Raw genomic sequence first — 22,447 nt, 5'->3', positions numbered from 1 at the left:
GGAGAAGGCAGGAATCGAACCCCAAATGGGTTAACCACTAAGCCATTTTGACCGACCATTTCCATCACACCTAGATTCCAAAACTGCTCATCAAATACACTAGTCCAGTTTGGCCCAAATCACACTTGCTGTACTTGCTAAATTCCACCATATCGGGACCAAAAATGTCTGCTAACTTAATTTCAAAGTTATCCAACAATAAACACATGCAAGATGCTCCAAAATATATTTATTCTTCATCAGACTGGCATTTTCACTCAGAAAAGCTTGTTTTTTTTATTAACCTAAAATTACCAGGCTGCTAATACCTAACTATTTTTGTTTTTGTTGTTTTTATATGTCCCCATGGTATGCATATTATGAATTTTCCATTTTAAAGAAAGTTAGGAATTGATGGTGTAAAAGTAATATCTGTGACACATGGTATGTAAGGCAAATGCAAATAATGAGAAGCTATTTTTTAGGATTAGTTTATAACTCCCAGTTGTAGGGATTGTGTTTATTTTTGTGAAATGTAATTACAAATGAGCTCATATAGCGAAAACATAAGCCAAGGAAATTAATTGCTGGATGAAGCCAGCATAGACAGAGTAAACAAAGACAAAAATTATCTACTTTCTGCTTCAGAAAAGTACATAAATAAACAAATACACCTAAGACAAAATGTACAGCTTCTCAATTTTCACTCCACAGTCATAACTACAGCATTGTGAGAGCAGGTGTGATGAGCACAACTATGCTGAATTATCATGTGTCATACATGGTTAATGCTTCTCATCATACAGCTGCACGAACAGAGTCATTAATGAGCCATGCATGCACTCTATTGAGCATAGACTGTATGCTTCAGCGGGTAGGGGATAGAGCACTACAAGGGAAAAGATGAGCGTGTCATTGCTATGATGACGAAGATGAAGATGATGAGCAATTTGTGACTCATATTGGGTAAACAATCAGTATTTCACACAGTATGGGAGATTTTCTATGCATAATGTTAGATTAGTTTAGTTTGCATTTGTGTGCCCGTCATTACTCACGGCTGTCCCTCAAGCGTGTTTTCGGGTATGGATATTGTGTAGGAGGCGTTGGTAAATTGTGGCGCTCTGAGTCCTGCTATCACGGAAAGGATGGCAGGAAGACTGCGACTCCCCAGGCGGTCAGCAGCCATGATGGTCAGTAAATATTCTCTGTCCCTCTGCAGAGGCAAACCCGTGGTCCGCACATGACCCGTCTTTCTGTCCACCTCAAATCGGCCATCACCACCTACAATAAGAGTACAGTACAGTAAACTGCAGTGCATGAAGTCACTAAGTCACATTCTTATTTATCCTATGAAGCAAATTATCTCAGGACACAGATTACCGAGTGATGACAAACCTGTCATGGCACTAGACAATACGTATTTAAAGGAAGACTCCAACATTTCAGTTTAAACTGAAATATTTGTGACGTGTTTAGCAATTCTGGGTCTAATTTTTAGATGGTGCTGTTTTTTTTTTTCACTGCCATGAGAAGATAGTGGATGTCTGCTTGTCTGGTGTCACATGGGGACACTGTTAGCGTAGTTTAAATGCTATTTCATAGGAGAAAAAAAAAATGTAAACAATCTCAAACATAAGAATAACAGACAGGCATCGCTCTTAGCTCCTAAAAACAAAAGAGAAAGTGCTTCTTTTTTCACTCACCATGTGAAAAATATTAGATTTTTCACCAAATGAAGTAGTGGAGACAGCAAATGCTTGAATCAAAGTTCCAGAACGCAGTGCAGCTATACAATGCAGTTGCTTTAACTTACGACTCAGACTCCACTCAGCTAGATCGCAGTGCTCAACGAGATTACAAGCACAATGGCATTGACGCCGGTATTAGCATGAAGGTTGAAGTTTTGGAAGCTGATTTGTTTGAGCAGAGTGGACAGATGAGGTGAGAGAGCTGGCCAGACTAAAAGACTAAAGCGCTGCTGCATCAGTCTCTTCAGGTAGAGATGAAGCAAAGGCTATATCCCACTGGTGTCACTATAATAGGTAGTTGAACGGCATTGTGGGAAACCATAACACATATTGAAAATAGACCAACATGTTAAAAAAGTGTTGATCTAAAAAACTAAAAAAGTCAATTCAGAATTTCATTACAAAATAATCTTAGACGTCCTTGAACATCACATATTAATTATAAAAATTACAACCCCAATTCGAAAAAAAGTTCTATTGTGAATAACATATGGGTTTATGAGATTTGCAAATGATTGCATTCGGTTTTTATTTAAATTATACACAGCATCCCAACTTTTTATTGGAATTGGGGTTGTATTATGCAAGTCGTTCAGGGTGGATTTTTCCTTTGCACCTTTATTTGTTTTCACTTCTGTAAGCTGCTCTGGATAAGCATGTCTGCTAAATATACTGTAAATGTAAATGTTATTGACTCAGAACTGTTTCTGTTTAAGAAACAGCTTGAACTTGTTGAAGTCTTGCCATTTCATTGCACAATTTTAACTCCTGTTTATTTAATCACTACACGTGCCTTCTGTATGTTTTATCTTTCCAAATTTGTTATTTCTAAAACTGAGCATGAATTTCTCCGGCTGCTATATTTATATCTGTCTGGCATGCTTTGACTGCCTCTCATCTGGTTTTGCTTTAAAACACAGTCTCTGCATTGGCCTGCCCTATCAATGCAAAAGCTGAATATGAAAGGAGCTATCTTACCATCAGACAGAAAGTATTCCACCTCTCCATTGATTCCCTCATCACCGTCCCGAGCCGTGAGCTTGTACACGAGTGTGCTGGGGGCTGCGCTGGGAGACACCACTGCCAGGTAGGGGAAGGGTACCATTGTCCATTCTGGAGCATTGTCATTGACATCCAGGACTGTAAGCTCAACTCTTAGCAAATACCAGTCGGGACCTGCAGCAAGAGGACATCGATGCATTATTACTCACTCATCAATCTTCAATTGTCCTTAATTTATTTATACAGTTTGTGCCTTCTATTTTGAAATAGCTGCACAGCACTACACAACACAGAACAGCTGAACACAATAGTGTAATCACCCAATGGAAGGACAGGGGTGGAGACTATACTAAAAATAAAACAGTATTAAAACAAACAACCGCAACTTGGAGAATAAAGAACAAACACAAGCAGTGCACGATGCACTGGAAACTCATGTGGAAAGTGTCCAAAATGTTAGGAACCAATGAGAATAAAACTACATATACTGAATTATGCATTTATTATTTGCAACATATGCTCTACGTGTTATACATGCACTATGCATTTTCTCAGCTGCTCTATAATGCTTTTGCAGATTTTGCTCAACATATTTGGGTCGACATAATTGCTCAACATATTCCCATTGGTTCCTGTCTTTTCCAACTTGCTAATTCGTGAATATTCATATATCCTGCTGTTTATAAGATCCATCCATCCATCTTCTATACCACTTATCCTTCCTTCAGGGTCACGGGGAACCTGGAGCCTATCCCAGGGAGCATCGTGCACAAGGCGGGGTACACCCTGGACAGGGTGCCAATCTATCGCAGGGCACAATCACACACACACTCACACACCCATTCATACTCTACAGTCACTTTGGACATGCCAATCAGCCTACCATGCATGTCTTTGGACTGGGGGAGGAAACCGGAGTACCCAGAGGAAACCCCCGCAGCACGGGGAGTACATGCAAACTCCACACACACAGAGCCATGGTGGGAATCGAACCCCCGACCCTGGAGGTGTGAGGCGAACGTGTTTATAAGATGTCTATATTATTTATATTTTCGTATTACATCTATATTATGCATATATTCTTTCTATTAAAAGGCTATGTTCTGAGGTATCTTAACTTATTAAAAACAATGCAGGTTTATACTTGGACAAACAATAATACTGTACATGTGGAAATATGAGAGGTAATTAGAATCTATGACTTGTGAACTTGTGAATGTATCATTCATTAGAGGTGTTCTGGCGTGCCTGATGTAAGATTTCTCAGAGGTTTGTGCCCTGGACCTGTTGAACAGTCGTCTTAAAAAAAAAAAAAAAAGAAAAAAGGAAAGGCACCCTGAACCCTTTCCTTTCCATCTCACACTCCCTTCCTTCCTGTTGCGTTTTCAACACCCAACATTGCATGTCAGTGCTTGCGTATGCAGCTTGACATGTCGAGTGGTGGGGACTGTGATTTCTGATTGATTCTGTCACTCTGATTGGCACTGACAATGGAGCACCTGCCACCTTAAATTGTTGACAGCAGAGATGAAGTTTTAGCAAGAGTCTCTGTAGACATGTTATAATCATATGAAAGATGAAAGAGAATCAAATATCCATAAAGATAAAAAGCGAAGTGGCGACAGCTGAGGAAGAAAGAAATACAGAGAGAGAGAGAGAGAGAGAGAGAGAGAGACTTACAGTTTTCCATCCTTGCACACATTACCAACTGGTAATTAAAATCAGGGATCCGCACCATAAATCAAGCCATTATGAACAACTGCAATGACACAACACAGTGTCTCGTTTAACCATGAAACCATCAGCCTTCTCTAAATTGTATCTGTTAATCACCAGACAACCACACAAATTAGTAAACAGCATTAGTAAAAGTTTGATAAATGATTTCATAGTCCAACCTGAACTTCATCTAGATTCACAAAAGTTTAATTAATGCTGATTTGCATTTGTTGATGAATGCCAATCACTCATAAAGTGCAAAGAGTGTTCATGCTAAAGCTGATTTGCATTTAGTGACACCCATAAAACTCCATAAAAGGCAAAGAGCTGAAAATAAGAAAATGACAACTAAACGGTGAAAGAGTCTCCTTAGTGCAGTGTGTGCTAAATCATCTAGCAATGCAGCTCAGCCAGTGCAACTCATCAGTTACTATATACTATAATACTCCTCTTGTTATACAACAGCACTTCTTCATCATAACTGAATAGCTAGTCTTAATGTATAGCTTGCTTTTGGATTGCTTTCTTTCAAGTCATTAATCTGAAACATTTCAGGAGAGTTCAGTAATATTCATTAGGTTTGTGTGTACAGTTGATATACATAAGCTATTTAAACCTGACAGCATAATCCTTATATAAATTTGCAGTAAATCATGCCAATTATATTATTTGAAGCCTATCAATCTAATGAGTCTTTTTATACATACATTTACACAATGTCAGAAACTCGTATATTTTTTTTAACTAACTGGATTTTCATGAAAATCCCATTTCTTGTGTAAATGCACCTGCAAATGACTTTTTATTTGTATCCAGTTTGAGGCAGTCTGCAAAGAACCACACAAACATTTGCAGGTTTGGCTTTCTCAAGAAATCATGTTTGCCAACATAGGATATAGGGCAGCAAAAGGCCCAGATGGAACTGTTCAATTGCCTATAATCACTGTATTTAGGAACTAATCAGCCAGTGAGGATCTTGAAGCTTGTTTGAGGAGTGCAACTTTGGCAGTCATACTGAATCAGTGACTTGCAGTTAATGGAGAGATAAAGAGATAGCGCAGCCTTACAGGTGGAGTACAGAGCTTGTAGAGTTTCCTTTAGAGACGTGCCATATGGCTCGCTGCCGTTCTCCAGCCTGAGGGCTCACACTGGGTAAATAATAATGGTCCTGTTCTACATCACTAATAAGACCAAAAGCCCTTTGTTGCTGTTGCGTCACTCGGTCCATCAACTCTATTTTTTTACTGATTTAAACAGTACAGCAGCACAGTGTATGATTTTTAAATTACAGCCAAACAAGTTCAAGATTACACATTACCTTATAAAAAGAGGAGCGTTAATAGAGCAGAAAGAAGGGTGATATTGAGGGAAGTGTAAGCCAGATGGAGAGACTCACAGCAATTTACTGAAGAAAGTGGAAAAAAGACTAATAAGTGAGGAGGAGAAATAAGAGAAATAAGTGGACAAATTGAGAGCTGAATTAAGAGAAAGTACAGCAGCAATAAAATGGTCCCAAGGTTGTTATGGAAACAGTATTAAAACACACGGACAAAAACACAAACTGACATGTGACTGAATAAATCGATAACATTAAGGTGTACAGGAGGGAGCCAAAAACTGGCAAACAGATCAGCGGAGGCATTCTGACAAGCTTTAGAGAAAAGAGAATAGCAGCATGACAGCTGAAATAATCACATACACAGACCTTTTTCTCTCAAATATACCACAAGTTCATTCAAAGACCAACACACACACACACACACACACACACAGAGAGAGAGAGAGAGAGAGCATAGCACAAACCTGATGCACTTATTGTTTTCTAATGGAAAGCCTGGACTTTATTAAGACTCTTTTAATAAGTACTATTTGTTTAAATGTGGAAAGTAAAAAAGTCAATAAAACAATAAATATTAGGAGACAGAAAGTCAAGTCATATGTATGTTTGCATAAAATATTGCCTTCTGCGATCACTACATCTGGCTGACACGCCATATAATCACAGTTCTAGTGTAGTAGCCCACCAGGAAAAAAAAATGTGGTAAAAGCTTGTAAAAGTATCACAAATGAAGAAAACAAAAATTTGTTGATGTCAGTGAGTCGCAGGCTTGATGAAGTTATTGCAAGCAAGGGATATGCAATCAAATATTAAATGTTATTTATTTTAATTTACTTCAAGACGTATCTGTTTTGCTTTGACTCAGACCAACCAACTTTTGCTCACCTAAAAATTGGGTGGTCTTATACAAAAGGTTCTGTGTTTTATGTTGTTTAACACATGTAGGTGTAAATACCAGGAAATAAAAGATGAAATTCGAAACTCTTGTCTCATATTCATTGTTTGATCTCAAACCCAAATGTCTTTTGTGTATAGAACAAACTAATTCATTTGCCTTGCCGTTTAAATAGTTTTGGCTAGGACTGGAGGTAGGGAAATAAGTTATATTTATGTGGCTTAGTTTTTTTTTTATTATTATTTCCTAAAGAGAAATAACTTGTGTAATCACAGACTATTTGTTTTATTACCACAATTGGTAGATTATTCCACCTAGCCCAACATGTTGCCATCATTGCTATTGAAATACTGCCTTCTAAGATGGGTGCATGAGCCAGCATAGTCAGCAAACAGACCCAGCCAGTGACTATGTGCCGGATAGACAGCATTTCACAGACATCTTTATCCAGAGTGACTTATCAAAAATATATTTTCATGCTGGTGCAAATAGACCAGGGTCTAAAAATACTATAAACCTAAAATCCTGTTAGAGAGGAGGGATTTTTTTGTATATTTTATATATATATATATATATATATATATATATATATATTAGTGCTCTTTGAAGTGCTTGCTGAAGATGTACTGTAGTCTTAAGCTGGTTTTAGCGTGCAGTTGCAAAAGTCTTTAAAGTTTATTACCTGTCACACTTTATGAGATGATCCCAATAAAATTCTGTGTGATAACGTTCTCCATGTCAGATTATACGCTGAACACACTCTAACAAGAGATCTGCAGTTAAGTAAGGGATAATATATGAAGGACCATGACATTATATAAAAATAATACACACAGACTATTAAAGTAGCAGAGCTACTGTCACACTACTGAAAAATTTAGTCACGCTAGTAGCATCGCTACTTTTAGTTAGCTACTCCCCAACACTTGAGACTCCTAACATAAATGTGAAAACAAAAACTTCACCACATCAACAACTATTTTTTGTCTTTGTTAAACAATACATCTTTGAAAAAATGTGTTTATCATATACATGAGTTTCCACCATATACAAGTACCTGTGGATGCACTGTTACTATAGAAACAATAATGTATTTTAACAAACACATTAATATAAACCTACTGTTCATGTTACAGCTGGAACTACTCCCCAAGCCATAAACAAATATACAAAAATAATGCACACCGTCAGACCAATCAGATTAGTGAATTCAACTAAATTGTTCCGCTCATCAATCGGCATGATCCATTCTTGGGCAAAAAATGGGGTAGTTTAAACAGAAACATTTGACAAAGTGAGGTTGAGGTAATAAGGATATGTTTACATTTCATCATGTAAATGTAAACATATCCTACTGTATGTCTAGCTGTCTCATGAGTTTCACATAATGCTGTCTTCTTACTGGTGGCTTTTAGATGAGTGTTGTCGCAGTGTTGTCACACTCTGACATTTTAATTTAAAAAAATTGCTGACACTGCTAGAACTTTGTCATCAGTTGTCTTTGATTGCAAAAGCAAAATTTGGCTGAAAATCATAAAGTGGAAAAGAGCTGACTTTAGTTGGAAGACATCCATTGACTGGACAGCTTGGGACTTTTCATTCCACCACCTGTGTGCCATTAAAGAAGAGTCTTCATGCATGTCTTTCTTGGACCTTGCAGGATGGTGGGTTAAGTCGAGCTGTGCTACAGGCTTTTAGGGAATGTGTTGCAGAGCAGGGTTTAACAAGTACACACTTTGCACCAGATTTTTGTCTGACATGTCATAATTCTACCAATATTAGTTTATGACCCTAATTACTTAGAAGCATAAAATCTAAGACCAAAATAAACCTCATTCCATGTTTTTTGAAGGCTTCAACATGCTAGACCCATTGCTTTTCAGTTCCACTATTGGCATGGCACTCAATATAACTGCACAATAGTTAACACTCAGACCATATTCAAGGGTTCTCAGAAATCCAGAACTATAGCTGTGTTAGAGACTATGGTGGATTATATTTGCACTTGCCTTTGTTACCTCCCTAGCTGAAGCCCAATCAGGACCTCCTGCTCATATTCTCGCCATTCTGATTTCTGCTGACAGAGGGAGGGTTGAAGGCAATTTGCCAGCCTCTGCATGGAGAACTCTTTCTAGCATTCAGAGCTCAGCATGCTAGCTAACTTACATGAGTCCCAAGTCTCTAAAGCTGGAGGGAAAAGCTGGAGCACAGTAAGAGCTAAGAAAAAGGAAGAGAGAGGGGGGGGGGGGGGGTGAAAAAAATAAAAATAAAAATAAAAAAGCAAATGAGAGCAACGAGGGTCTACAGCTAATTAAATATTCTCCAATTCTCTTGAAGGATTGCCAAGGGTTTATTCGCGCCACTCTGGGATTGTAATTTTCATTATCGTATTACAACAGAGAAGTTTTTCCTATTTTCACATCAAATCACCAATTAAAGAAAACAATTGAAAAAGTGGGCAGCCAAATGGATGCAAATTATGAAAAATTACAAGTCATATATATATATTTTTTTAATATAATCAAAAAGTTTAACAGGACCAACTGTGACCACAGAAACACTTTCACATGAACACTGCAAACACTGACACAGATGCAGATCCCCACAGATATTTCACAAATCTCAAAGAATGTAAATCTGTGAAAGAGCTGGAGGTTGCAGTAACAAAAACACAATGAACCTGGTGTTCCTTTGTACTTAAAAAAAATACAATCTGTGCTTTTGACAACATACAGGTGTTACAGGAGTCATATTATGCTTTTTAATGTTGTCCTTTTTTTGGTTGTGTAATGTATCTGTTTGTGGATGTATAAGATCTGCAAAGTTACAAAGCTCATAGTCTCCCCCAAAGGCATTTATTCTATGTAACAGAGAACACTGCTCCAGACCTGCCTAAAATGAATCAATCGAAGTCCAGATATTACTTCTGCAAACATCTACATCACTATGTGAAATATTAGCATAATCCTGCCCAAAAGCAGCCACGAAGAAAGAAGGCGAGACTTCAGTGAATTGTGTTTGCGCCATATCGTGGAGACGCTGTGTGTTTCGGTGCGAAAGCAAAACCCTTTTGTTTGGCCTTCCGAAAACGGATGAATTAGGAATCAGTGGTTACTGTTTATTTATAACACTGTTCCTGAGCAGTACAACCCAAACATTGCTTGTGCACAGCGCATTTTACGGAGGACAGCTTCCTGAACCTGGGAGAGTACAAGGCAGGCTATATACGAAGGCAACCCCTGAAAAATGGGGCAATTTCCACTTTGCTTGGACAATCTTCTACATCTGAATCAGAACCTGTAAGTATGTTTGGTTATTTTATTAAGTTTCTGCTATTCACTGTTCAGAGTTTTGTGTTGTAGACCTCTGCTAACATGCTAGCTAAAGTGTTGATATTCAGCTGTGGGAATTTTTACCTATAAATGTGCAGAGTAACACACAATCCCATGACGCGGTTACCTGTCTGCATTTTGTGTCTTTTTGTCTGTCGATCAAATCGTTATAATATTGTATCTGAAAGGTAAGAGAGGTACAAAATAAAAACTTACCACTGTGAAACATTCTGCTCAAGTCGTCTTTGCAAAGTTGGTTCCGATTGATCTGCTTAATCATCTGCATTTTCTGAATCTGACTCGGGCTCAAACTGATACAGTAAAATACAGTAAAACATTATTAACTCTTTTGCTTAGGAACTAAGAACTGCTTTAGAAGCCTTGGAAGCTGAAGCTCACCATTATGGTAAGGGGCATTTCATTTCTGACACACGCTTGAGGTTTTTGACCAATCACAATGCAATGGGTCAGCTGTCCAATCAGAGCACTCTGAGCTTTTCAGAAGGAGGGGCTTTGGAGAAACCAGAACTCAATCGGAGCATTTCAGGCAACCTGGGAATGGAGGTACTGCAATAATGTACAGTATGTGAAAAAATAATGCATTCTTTGAACATTAAAGAATGTTAACCTATTGTATTAGACCCAATAAACAAAATAATTAACTTTTAAAAATGTTTAAAAACATAATATGACCCTTTTAACACACCCAGAAGTACTTTAAAGCCCATCATACTTCTAACTTCTCAGGTGGCAGCTACAAAATGTTGTTTATAAGAGAGACTGTATTTTCAATGGGGTTTAATTTGATTTTGAGAAGAAGAAACTGTACAAACTATTGAACATTTTAGATAATTTACCTCTTATTGACACTGGATCAAGAGACTAATTTACGAATTCTCCCCTTATTGTGTCCTCATATTTACATTTTACATATGTGGTAGGATGACAGTGGTGCAGCAGGTAGTGCCTCACAGCTGTAGGATTCTTGGTTTGATCCTGAGCTCAGGTTACCGTCTGTGTGGAGCTTTGCATGATTTGCTTGTGGGTTTCTTCTGGGTTCTCTGATTTCCTCCCAACTCCAAACAACATGCCAGTAAGTGAACATTAAAGCTAAGCTAAGCTAAATTGACCCTAGGTGTGAATGTGTGAAGTATATTGATGGCCACTCAAGTATATTTTGTTAGTAGCAATAGATGGAAAGGAGACACCATACTCAGAGCAGAATTGTAACCAATAAGAGTAACCAATAAAGAAAGCAAATCTGATGGACAAGGTAGATAAAGCATTCTTTTTCCCTGATGTTTGATTTCAATTACTATAGGAGTTGCTATCTTCGATTTGTACATAAAAATATACTAGATTACACCCACCAATCTCTGACAACACCCGATTCTCTGCCAAGCTATTAGTTTAACTGTATTTCTGCTTCATGAGGTGGCAATGAGGTAGAAACAGAGTATCATTGATGAACACTACACTCTTCTTTAAAAAAAAAATGCATCTAGTTTTGTTTTTGTTGTCAGTTGTTTGGAAGCACAATTAACACTAATTAATGGCTTCTATCGAGTCAGCTCTTTCTGACACTAATGTGAGGGAAAAGAAAAAGAAAACCCTTGATGGTTTACTGGTATTTTCTAGATTCTGTCAAATCAATGCAAATGACTGAGTGCCTTCAGTTGTCTTAGCTTGCAGGGGCCTACATAATTAATTGTATTTTTAATTGACAATTCTGGCTTCCTCAGTGAACTAAACACAATTGTCTGAATTAATTGTAAGCTTTGCTAATTGGGTAACTTTTGGTTAGCTACTATATGTTGAATAGTATTTCTCCTCATGAGCCTAAGCCTATTGCAAGATGTTTTAACTCTTTACAGGCTTGGAATTGTGTTGTTGTATTGGTAGATCATTTTGCAAATAGACTCTTAAAAAAAAATCATTGAAATAGGCTTAATAATATTTATTTAATATCATCTCATAAAGAGAAATATTAGACAATTTCTGCATTGCTGTAATACACCTAAATTTGTTTAGTATTAATCATTAATTAATTTAGTTATTTGTTATATATATGAGTATGAGTATATATAAATTTTATTATGACTGTAGAAGGATAGAAGGTGGATTGGCTATTCTAAATTGCGCATTAGATGTGAGTGAGTGTGTGAATGCGTGTGTTCATGGTGCATTTTTGACAGACTGGAAACTATCCAGAACGTATTACAGTTTTGTGCCCAGTGTTCCTGGGATGTGCTCTGGATCCTCTGCGACCATGACCAGGATATAGCAATTACTGAAGATGAACGAATGAATAAATAATAATCCTTAAAAGGTAAAGGTGCTTCCCACTTGCCTTTGGCCTTATATTGATGGAGTTTGACGGTAAGCACGTCTCCCTCCGTAATGCCTGTAATAAGAGGCTTAACCTATCTGGCCAATCCCTATTCTGTGATGACAGCCCTAACATTGCTCACCATTTGAGCTCAGTATGGACCTGCTAGAGCAGTGCTGTTTGACTTCCATTATTGCTTTAACCTAACATGAGAACACAAAAGGCCACTTCAGAGAATTGGGATAGACTTCACAGGCACAGCCTGGCTATATTCTCTCAGTAGGAGGCACTTATAGAGGGATAGGGATGCTTGTTTCAGTGCTGAGCCTTTTACATATCTTGAGAGGGTCAGAAGATCAAGAGCTAATGGTGAACAGAAACTGTCCTTAGTGTCATAGTTCATCCGGCTATGAAGTGTCATCTTTCGCAAAAGAATGGACTTGCAGAACTAAGGCAAACAAAAACTGCCAGACTTATCCTTGCAGAATAGTGGCATCATCTGAAACTGTTATAGCTGATCACAGCAATGTGAGGCTGAATTAAATAGCAACCTAATCCTCTTGGTAGACACTATCTAACAGCCACACTTTAGCCATGTATAGGAGGGTAGTAACCACCATCATGCTCTTCCCTGACATGCTGTACATTACTACATTACATCACTGTTGTCCTCATACAACACTTTCTGATGACTTTCACATGCCTCAGTAGACTGGGGGTCACTTAGCACATGCTCAGTTTTCCTTATTTAAAGCTCCATTTGCAGTCTCAGTGCAGGGCGTCGGACTGATTCTTTGTCTTTGCAAACACTGCACGCTCAGTGTAGAAGAAAGGGACTAAAGTAGATGGAGATAAGAAGGTTTAGATCTTGGAAGGATTCCGGAAATTCATTCCCTGAGCTAATGATAGAAGAACTCTTTGAAAGAACTGAGGAGATTGTGCACAGTGTCTCTGCCCCCTCTTGCCCCAAACAGCCTTTGAAACATTTTGGCAGAGATGAGTCTCCCATTGTGGATAGACAAGGGGAAAAAAGTGTTTCTTCTGCTCACCATTGATTAGTAGAGAATAAATGGAAGTATTATGCAAGACTTATCTGTAATGGTGAGGTTCATTTGGGGTGCTGACACTTATGAAGGGTCTTTCTTCCAGATCATGCAGCTGTACTGCAATAAAATGTGAGGCCAAGAAGAGTGCTCTTTATTTGGCATCCACATCATCTTATTTGCGGCTAACACGTTTAAAGAGTATTCTTTTGGATTTTTGTCATATGGAATGCAACAGCACCTCTAGTGGCCATAAGAAATACACGCAGACAGAAATTAAGCGACACTGTGGGCTAACTGTAATGAGTCCAGTCTGCAGATTTACACAGCCAATCAGTGACAGTCGTGTCAGATGATTACACAGAGTGACACACTCCGTAGATTTAATCTTCATATAGGCGTTTCTGTTTCTGCAATACATCATCAGTTGGTCATGGGAGTAATGAACATAAACAAAGTGAATTATTTATTCTATCATATTTTTTTCGCTAAAGTATGACAGATTGAGCATCATTGTCTAAATTACACAAATTACAAATTACCCAAAGGGACATATGTCAGAAACATACGTTTAGTGATTTTTTGGTTTGAATGAAACACACTAGAAAGATTTCTATTGTACAATTATACAGTGTGAAGTCAGGAAATGCAAGGATATTGGAAGGTGGACACAGAAGTATGCAAATCGTATTTAATTTTCTATCACCATGAACCTAGCTAGTCTTATTGCCCATAAATGCTGAGGCAAGTACAATGAACATCAAAAACCTCAAGAGACTTGAGGATGAACATCATGTGGTCTCATGTGACCCTCTGCTTTTCATCACCCTCACACTCCTCATTAAAGCATACTTTATCTGTCAGAGTCATAATCCCATCCAGCATGCATCTAACAGCCAACGTCCACTTTGCTTGGACCTCTCCCAGATACTGCCACTGCCATATCAGCCACAAAATCAGGCTGTAGAAAATCTGTTCCTCATTTAATGGATTCTACACTTAATCTGCCCTTTTCAAGCAGGAATATTAACACCACACAGCGCTCATCCCTAAGACTAATCAGGGACCTCTGATTTTTACTGGGTCATAAAATGGAATGAAATCACGCAACAAAGTGGAGCATTATGCTAGAAGAATAGCAAAGAAGCTTTTCCCATGACCTTGCCACCAGATGAAATCCAGGATCCTTAATTTATAAGACAGATAAACCTGGAAGGATTAGTACTGAGCAACTAAGAGGGTCACTTAATATCACTTGCGATTACTGCAGTACAAGAGATGACTAGAGAGCTATAGGAAAAGTTCTGCTATAGGATATTGAAGGAGTCAAACACTTTTGCTCATTAAGTGTAAAAATATATGTAAAAGTGTAAACATATGCCCCATACAATTACATTATTTCATGTAATATTGCACAAACAGGGCTTACACTTGGTTTAACTTTGCAGATGAACATTTAAAATATAGTTCACTAGGGGTATAACAGTGTCAATATCTGTGTAGTGCTCAAAATATTTGAACCTGTATTCAGATTTAAACCTAAACTAGATATGGCCAAAAGCAGTTATAGTTTTCTCTTTTTTTTTAATTACACGTGAATCCTACACTGGAAAACAATGGGGAGAAAAAACCTGATGTGGAAATGTCAGAACTGTCAGTATGATGTGTGAATTGTGACTCTGACGGTTACTCAATCTGACTGAAGTTCATAATTAAAATTTCTGACTCAAGTTCATAATAACAGCACTGGCTTTTAATCTCGCTCACACAATTATCATTTTGTTTGCATCTGTTGAAAGCAAAAACCTCCCATTATTTGCGTTCTGTAGATTCTCAAAACTATGTTCTCAATAAATAAATTTTATATATATATATATATATATATATATATATATATATATATATATATATATATATGTATGTGTGTGTGTGTGTGTGTGTTTGTATCTGTTTAGAACACACTAGCTGTTCAATCCCAATAATGTATTTAAATTTAATAACATTCATATTTTACAAACTGGTCATAGACACATTTGTAAAGTTTAAACCTACCCATTAAAGATAGATGTATAGATGAAATCCAATTTTAGACCCCTTTAAATGTAAATGCTTTTAACACTACCTATTTTATTATAACCACCTTATATAAAAGCTACTGCTATAATGCCAGGACACATTAAACCTTTGATTTTCAATTTTGTATTATAGCCATAGGGGTAATATACTGCAGGACAGACATGGTACATGTATAAGCAATTAGCAATTTAAAATTGCACATATCTCTTTCAAAGTGTCTTTCTTGAGAACATTTACTTTATCAGTATTGCTGGAATGCTGATTAAAATGCTTCTTGTCCTGGTGAGCTAAATTACAGACAGACACCTTTATATAACAGTAAAATGTTGATTGCAATCAGACCTCTAGAAGAATCTGTTAGGCAAGCTGTTGTTTCAGCATGTAAGCCTAGTTAATTTAACCCCAAGCTTAGCCTGAAAATGACAGTGGAAGGAAAAAAAAATACGCCCGGCTCAGTGTTTGCCAGTTTTTCCACCTGTAAGCCAACAGGACGATAATTAAGACTGAAAATCTCAATAAAGTCTTCATCACACCAGCAGGATGCCTTCTGCAAGAGGTAGTTAGAAATCTGCTGTAATAGAGAAACTTCATTAACCTATAGCAGTCTCATTTTTAACAGCTGGTAGATGCCTGATCAGGAGAGGCTTACTCATACATTATTTTTGTGCTTGAAATAAATTGGAAAGGGGAAAAAAAAAAACAAGATGTGTAGAATTCTAATGGTGGCGAAATGGCTGCAAGAAGCAGCTAGAAAAAGCTCTGTCTCGCTTTCTGCTCAAACACAATGCCAATAAACTGTAACGTGTGAAAGCTCCTAAACGGATTACTATCAGGATTAATAATGTGAGGGGCGAACACAGGAAGAGAGGATTATCCATGTAGCTTTGAAGTCAATTTGAGGAGGAAAAAATTGACTTGGAATGCTCAACACCTCATTTGGAAATGAAGGCTATGCTAAGTGACAAAATAGGAGCCAAGAAAAGTTATAAAAATATGCAGAGGCATATGACCACTAAGTAGATTTAGAAACACTTCCATCAAATGTAATTTCTACACAAGACACAATATATACAAGATTAAAAAACCCTCTTCATAGCGACTAGCTGCACTTATCTGTTGTATCTCCAAATGCTGAAATTGAGAAACTTACTGAAAATTATATTGGCTCTGTTTTAGGAGGGCAAAACATGCATTCCCCAGAGCAAGTTATAATTTCTCTTACAGAAATGATGTTTTTCTATAACCTGTTTTCTCCACTGTGGTACTATCACATCTTTACCAGCCAGGGAGATAAATGCAAGTTTTAAAAAAAAAAAAAAAGCGAAAACAATATCTTGGTTAAATGTGTGTCCTTTCTGGCATCACAGAATGGCTAATTACGGTATAATTTGGACAAAGCGCATTCTCATTAGTCTGACTCAGGAAACCTTAATCAGTGTGGAGGTGGAGAGAGAACATGGCATTGGAGCATAGAATCAATTATTGTGCTCTGTCAAAATTAGTAGCCTGAAAGCACTCCTTCGCCAGAAAGAGAGAGAGAAGGAGACTGCGAGTGAGAGACAGAGAGAGGAGAAAAGAGCCGATGAGATCAATGAAAATGTCATGATTCACTCATTGCGGTGTGAAGCTTTATTTCTGCACGATCAATAGTGAAGCTGCACTTTGTTTACCTTCTGTGATCTGCTTTTCAATAAAAAAGTCTGGTATGAGTAGTATGAGTAGTAAGTGATAGGCTCTTACCAATCGCACATGCATGGAAATCAATTGAGGGGTCAAACAAGCGCCAATGCCATTGATTTCTCAAAGGAAAACTAATTACCCACACTGCACACGTGAGACACATCTGAGTGTAAAAACAAAAGTGGGTTGAAACCTGGCTGCAATCTCATGCCACAGTACCTTATAATCTTATACCTTCCCAAATGTTCCCTTGGGGATCAATAAAGTACATCCATCCATCCATCCATTCATCTATCTATTCATCCATGCATATGTTATGGATGGATCACACAAGTATGAAGTTTTTACTTTTATGCGGGTACAAGGGAGTAGTTAAATATGAAGATTGCAGGACAAACAAAAAAACCTGCACAGTGCATTTACAGAATTATTTACTCCTTAGTAAATAATTAGTAAAATCAGTAAAACTCTCAGGTCAGGGTAGCAGTGGTTTAAATTAGGCTTTAAATTAGGTTTATATAGTATCCTGGGAATTGAACCAAGTTCATTATTGGCAGGCAGCTATAAAAAAACAAACAAAATTTAATACAATAATAACAACATTAATAATAATAATAATAATAATAATAATAATAATAATAAGAGGAGGAAGAAGAAGAAGTGGTTAAAGCTTGGGTTTATTTAATAGCAATCCAATGAATTTATGGTGCAGTTGAAGGAAAGTGCAGTAAGTAAAGAGAAGAGCGTCTGTCAGCAGGTTCAGAACTCTGTCGTAATTGCACTAAGCACAATTTCACATATCAGATGACCATTCCTTTTTAATTGAAACTCGGCGCATTTTCCCCATCAGTGCGGTTCTTTCGAGCAGGCAAAAGAGCAAAACAATCGTTTTGGTCTTGGTCCGCTTCCAAGCGAACTCTAAGTTTGATGGTAGTGAGAAAGAAATTTGACTCTGAATCGACCAAACTCTGAATCAAACCAAACGAAACCAAACAACAAACAAACCAAGAGTATATAATTTTTTGCTCTGATACAGACACAGCACATGCAGGTCTGAAAGTGTGACAAGTTATCAAAGTGTGCTCACTATGGATTAGCTGCAAGTCTGCAAGCTTTACAACAGGCAGTTTATTTTTCCAGATGCAGTTTTGCAAAGACATAACAATTTAAGACCAAAGGGAACAGCCTTGTCAGCATATCATGGCAGTCTCTCTCACTGCTAATACATTGCTGTGCAGTTATTTAAGACCAGTGTCACAGTAAACATGTAATGATTTGGTGCGGTGAAGTAAAACATTTTTTTCTTCATGTCTGCACAAACTGAGGGGCTTCTTGCCTCATCTTATACAAAGGTGGTTGATGTTTGAAAGCAAAGATGCAAACAGGGTCAAATTTGAGTTTGATTATGCGTTAATTATAGCTGCAAGGCATAAAATGCAAAGCAGGACAAGTCTCTTGCTCTCTCAGTAGGAAAATGGTGGCTTAGCAAGTGTGAAATTATTTTTGTCACTCATCAACCAGCTAACAGTTAATTTAAACATGCCACAACTCACAACTTCATGAGGATGGTGCGGGATTAAATAATGTTTACATTTGAAATGTAATAGCACATGACAGCTGTAGTGAGCGTAACTCAGTTTCTTTACATCGACTAGCGTACAGCTCATCCATACACACTGCAGTGGATAAAGGCAAATATTATTCAAAAAGTGCTTTGAAAGATATGAGTAGTTCTCTCATCCTTTTGAGGTCAGTCTACTGACTTCCTTCTACAGCAAGAATCAATTTCAGAAATCTTGCTGTTGCTTTTTTTCTCTATTCCATCCTCGGTAAAACATTATCTACACAATCTGAGACTCGGAGTGTCTCTGCTCCTTCCGCAAAGGTCTAAACACCTTCTTCTTCAGACAGTATCTAGGATTACACCTGTATTTTCTCTATAATTATCATGAAATGACTGCTTTATTGTAGTACTTCTTGGCAATACAACTAAGGTTTGAGATTGCCCTTTTTTGCTGTTCGTCTTTGTATTCTTTCTTGGATTTCTGATTTGTAAGATTGCTTAAATGGTAAATGGCGCACTTATATAGCGCTTTTATCCAAAGCGCTTTACACTGTATCTCATTCACCCATTCATACACACACACCAATGGTACCAGAGCTGCCATGCAAGGTGCTAACTTGCCATTGGGAGCAACTTGGGGTTCAGTGTCTTGCCCAAGGACACTTCGGCATGTGGAGTCATATGGGCCAGACTGTGATTTTGGGTTGATCAAATGAAGTGACTTAAAAGTAACTGGTTTAAGACTCAGATGCTGAGTGGAGTGCTGCACGTAGTTATTGTGACCGATCACCTTGTCCTATGATAAAGCATGTCTACCTTGATGAGCATTAACTGTCCTTTGGCATGACTAAGTGGTGAATAAATCAATCAATTACATTTCCTCTAGACAGAGAGCCATAGTGCATACCTTTACACACATTGTAAACATACTAACCATACATGTGCTCACCAACAAAGAAGAAATAAATCTCTTAATAATAGTATCAGTGTTGGTTTGTAGTGACTGAGCCAGTTTGAAAAGAAAAGTTAAAAAAAAACAAAACAACAACAACAACTGAAAAACAGCTAAACTCCTCAACTGAATACTATATACAGCACTAATGCAGATAATAAGCCTGCAAAAACGCCAAATTTAACCTCCATTACTATAGACCAAAAGGTCTAATAATCCCATGAGACACAGTAGAATAAATCGAACAGATGTATGATTAATCAGAACTGCTGGATGGAGCTGGTTAGAGCTAAATTACTGCATGCAGTCTTACAGGTCAATAACAATATTTCCCCGTTCAATTCAGAAATGCCGATAACACTGTAAAAGTAGCCAAGATCTTTGTCTGCATAAATAATGGCTATTCTAGAATCTAGTTAGACCTGCCATTATAAAATGTTCATAAATTCCCTAAAGATATGGATTAATTTTGTATTAAAAACAAGAATAATGATAAGCATTGGTTAATATCTATTTGAATAGCTCACAAATAGTCTATCCATTACATGTCAAAGGCCAAATATTCTGCCTTTTGGTGGTTTATTAACTTCATTTTTGAATGAATACTGGTGATATTTTGAAGCAGCACCAGCAACAAATTTAGTCCCATAAAGGAACAGATAAAGAATTTCATTCAGTATATTGTAGAATGAAAATCTAACGCTCAGTATGCAATCAATTCCACAGAGACCATCACCACTGGCCTGTGGACACTAAAATGCAACAGAGTGAAAAACCTCAAGCACTTTCGGGAACAGTAAGCTTACAGCACCGCTGGGACCTCCCAGAGTCATCTCCATTTACAACCCAAACACACACAAACACACACCCAAACATACTGCTTTCTGACAGTAGCCATACACATGAGGTTTAGGCATTTTGGATTCAATTACAGCAGACACACAGGAGACCAGGCACCATGGTTTAGTCCCAATTTAAGACGGCAGAGCAAGCAGTCACTGTCACTCGAGACACAAGCTCACACAGGGTATAGGCAGATAGCCAGGGAAAGTTGAATTTCTTGCAATGATTTTAACACCCTGAGACATCAGCTCTAAATTGGCATGGCTCAATATGATGCTCAGCTTAAGAACATGTTCAAGAGAAGTATAGAGAAAATACACAGTTACAGTTAGTGATATTAAAAATGTGAGTTGTTCTTACAGTCGCCTCAATTCTCCAGGTAGTGTCAGATGGTAACATTAATTAGCACTAAATAAGCACAATGGATTTTGTTAGATATCCTGTGTTCTCATGCTCAAAGATTTATAGCCTGAAATTGAATGTGGATGTCAATGTTATTGGCATCCCAACTACAGATGTGTTAGAGGGTAGGCAGCAGATTTTAGGGTCACAAATAAAATAGAGTAATGATATTATCTGTTAATATACTTTATATTACAAATGGTTAGTCTCCAGAATTTATTTTCTGTGTAAGGTATTGAACGGTTGGTTTTTAGTAGTGTTTTCTTTTATACTCCCCTAAGTGCTCATTATTAACCAAGTAAGTGCCTGGTAACACCTCTAAAATTCTGTCTATTTATTTAGTGTAAAACAAAAAAGTAATTTCCAAGTGAGTCGAATTACAGTACACTGAAATGATGATGAAGTTTTAGCTTTTAAGGAAATAAGTGTATAAAACACTATGCAAGTATTAATAGAACCATAAAGGTAGTTATTTATTTTCATGTAAAATGATAGCAAATACCAAGACAGTGTAATTAATTTTGACTGAAAAAGCTTGACAAGCTCTAGATATTGCTATTTATTTATTTCTTTATTTTTAGCAAAAAGCATCCTGTAGTTAACAGCAAAATTGACAAGCAGCAGGTTAAAATGAATAAAAATGAATAATGTATTTGTATTGGCAGCTTACACCAGGAAACATGCTTGCTTACTGGTTACTCAGGTTTTTGTCAGGAGTTATGGTACAAATTCTATTTTTCCAATTTACTTAACAATTAAATGCATATGTTTATACAACCCCAATTCCGAAAAAGTTGGGACAATATGGAAAATGCTAATAAAACCAAAAAGGAGTGATTTGTAAATGTATTTTGACTTTTAATTAAAGAAAAAATGTATAAAGACAAGGTATTTGATGTTTTACCTAATCAACTGCATAGTTTTTTGAAGGTAAAGGTTTATTTTGAAATTGATGCATGCAACATGTATAAACAGTTGGGACAGGGGCAATTTAGTGCTAATAATGATGTGAAAATTTGAAATAAGAAGGTGATGTGAAACAGGTGAGGCAATCGTGTAATCATAGTATATAAGGAGCCTCCAAAAAGGGCCTAGTCCTTCAAGAGCAAACATGGGTCGAGGCTCGGAAATCTGCCAACAGATGCGTCAGCGAATAATCCAACACATTTCTCAAAGGCAAATTGGTAGGATTTTGGGCATTTAACCTTTTACAGTGCACAATATAATTAAAAGATTCAAGGACTCCGGTCAAATCTCGGGACGTAAAGGGCAAGGCCAAAAACCCACTTCTGAATGCGCGTGATCTTCGATCCTCGGACATCACTTTCTTAAAAATTGTCATGAGTCTGTAATGGATATACTAGCATGGGCTCAGGAATACTTTGGTAAACTTTTGTCAGTCAACACCATTTGCCGCTGCAGATGCAAGTTAAGACTTTACTATGCAAAGCAGAAGCCATACATCAACACTGTCCAGAAGCACCACCGACTTCTCTGGGCTCGGTCTCATCTGAGATGGACAATAGCACAATGGAATCGTG

The 22,447-nt window shown here is 37.4% G+C and overlaps 1 protein-coding gene across 1 annotated transcript in view; it reads right to left on the bottom strand.

Annotated features, from left to right (window-relative positions):
* Positions 1-22,447, bottom strand: part of si:ch211-186j3.6 (neural-cadherin) — a 270,148-nt gene that overhangs the window by 175,709 nt on the left and 71,992 nt on the right. The window contains exons 2-3 of the mRNA XM_053617155.1: positions 2,709-2,906; positions 1,038-1,263 (exon numbers count right to left, since the gene is read on the bottom strand). Coding sequence (XP_053473130.1) covers positions 1,038-1,263; positions 2,709-2,906 — 424 coding nt within the window. The remainder of the gene's footprint in view (positions 1-1,037; positions 1,264-2,708; positions 2,907-22,447) is intronic.

The sequence above is a fragment of the Ictalurus furcatus genome, chromosome 27, assembly GCF_023375685.1.
Source record: "Ictalurus furcatus strain D&B chromosome 27, Billie_1.0, whole genome shotgun sequence".
Classification (NCBI taxonomy): domain Eukaryota; kingdom Metazoa; phylum Chordata; class Actinopteri; order Siluriformes; family Ictaluridae; genus Ictalurus; species Ictalurus furcatus.
Note: the sequence above shows the minus strand (reverse complement) of the source record. Positions and strands in the feature narration are given on the sequence as shown.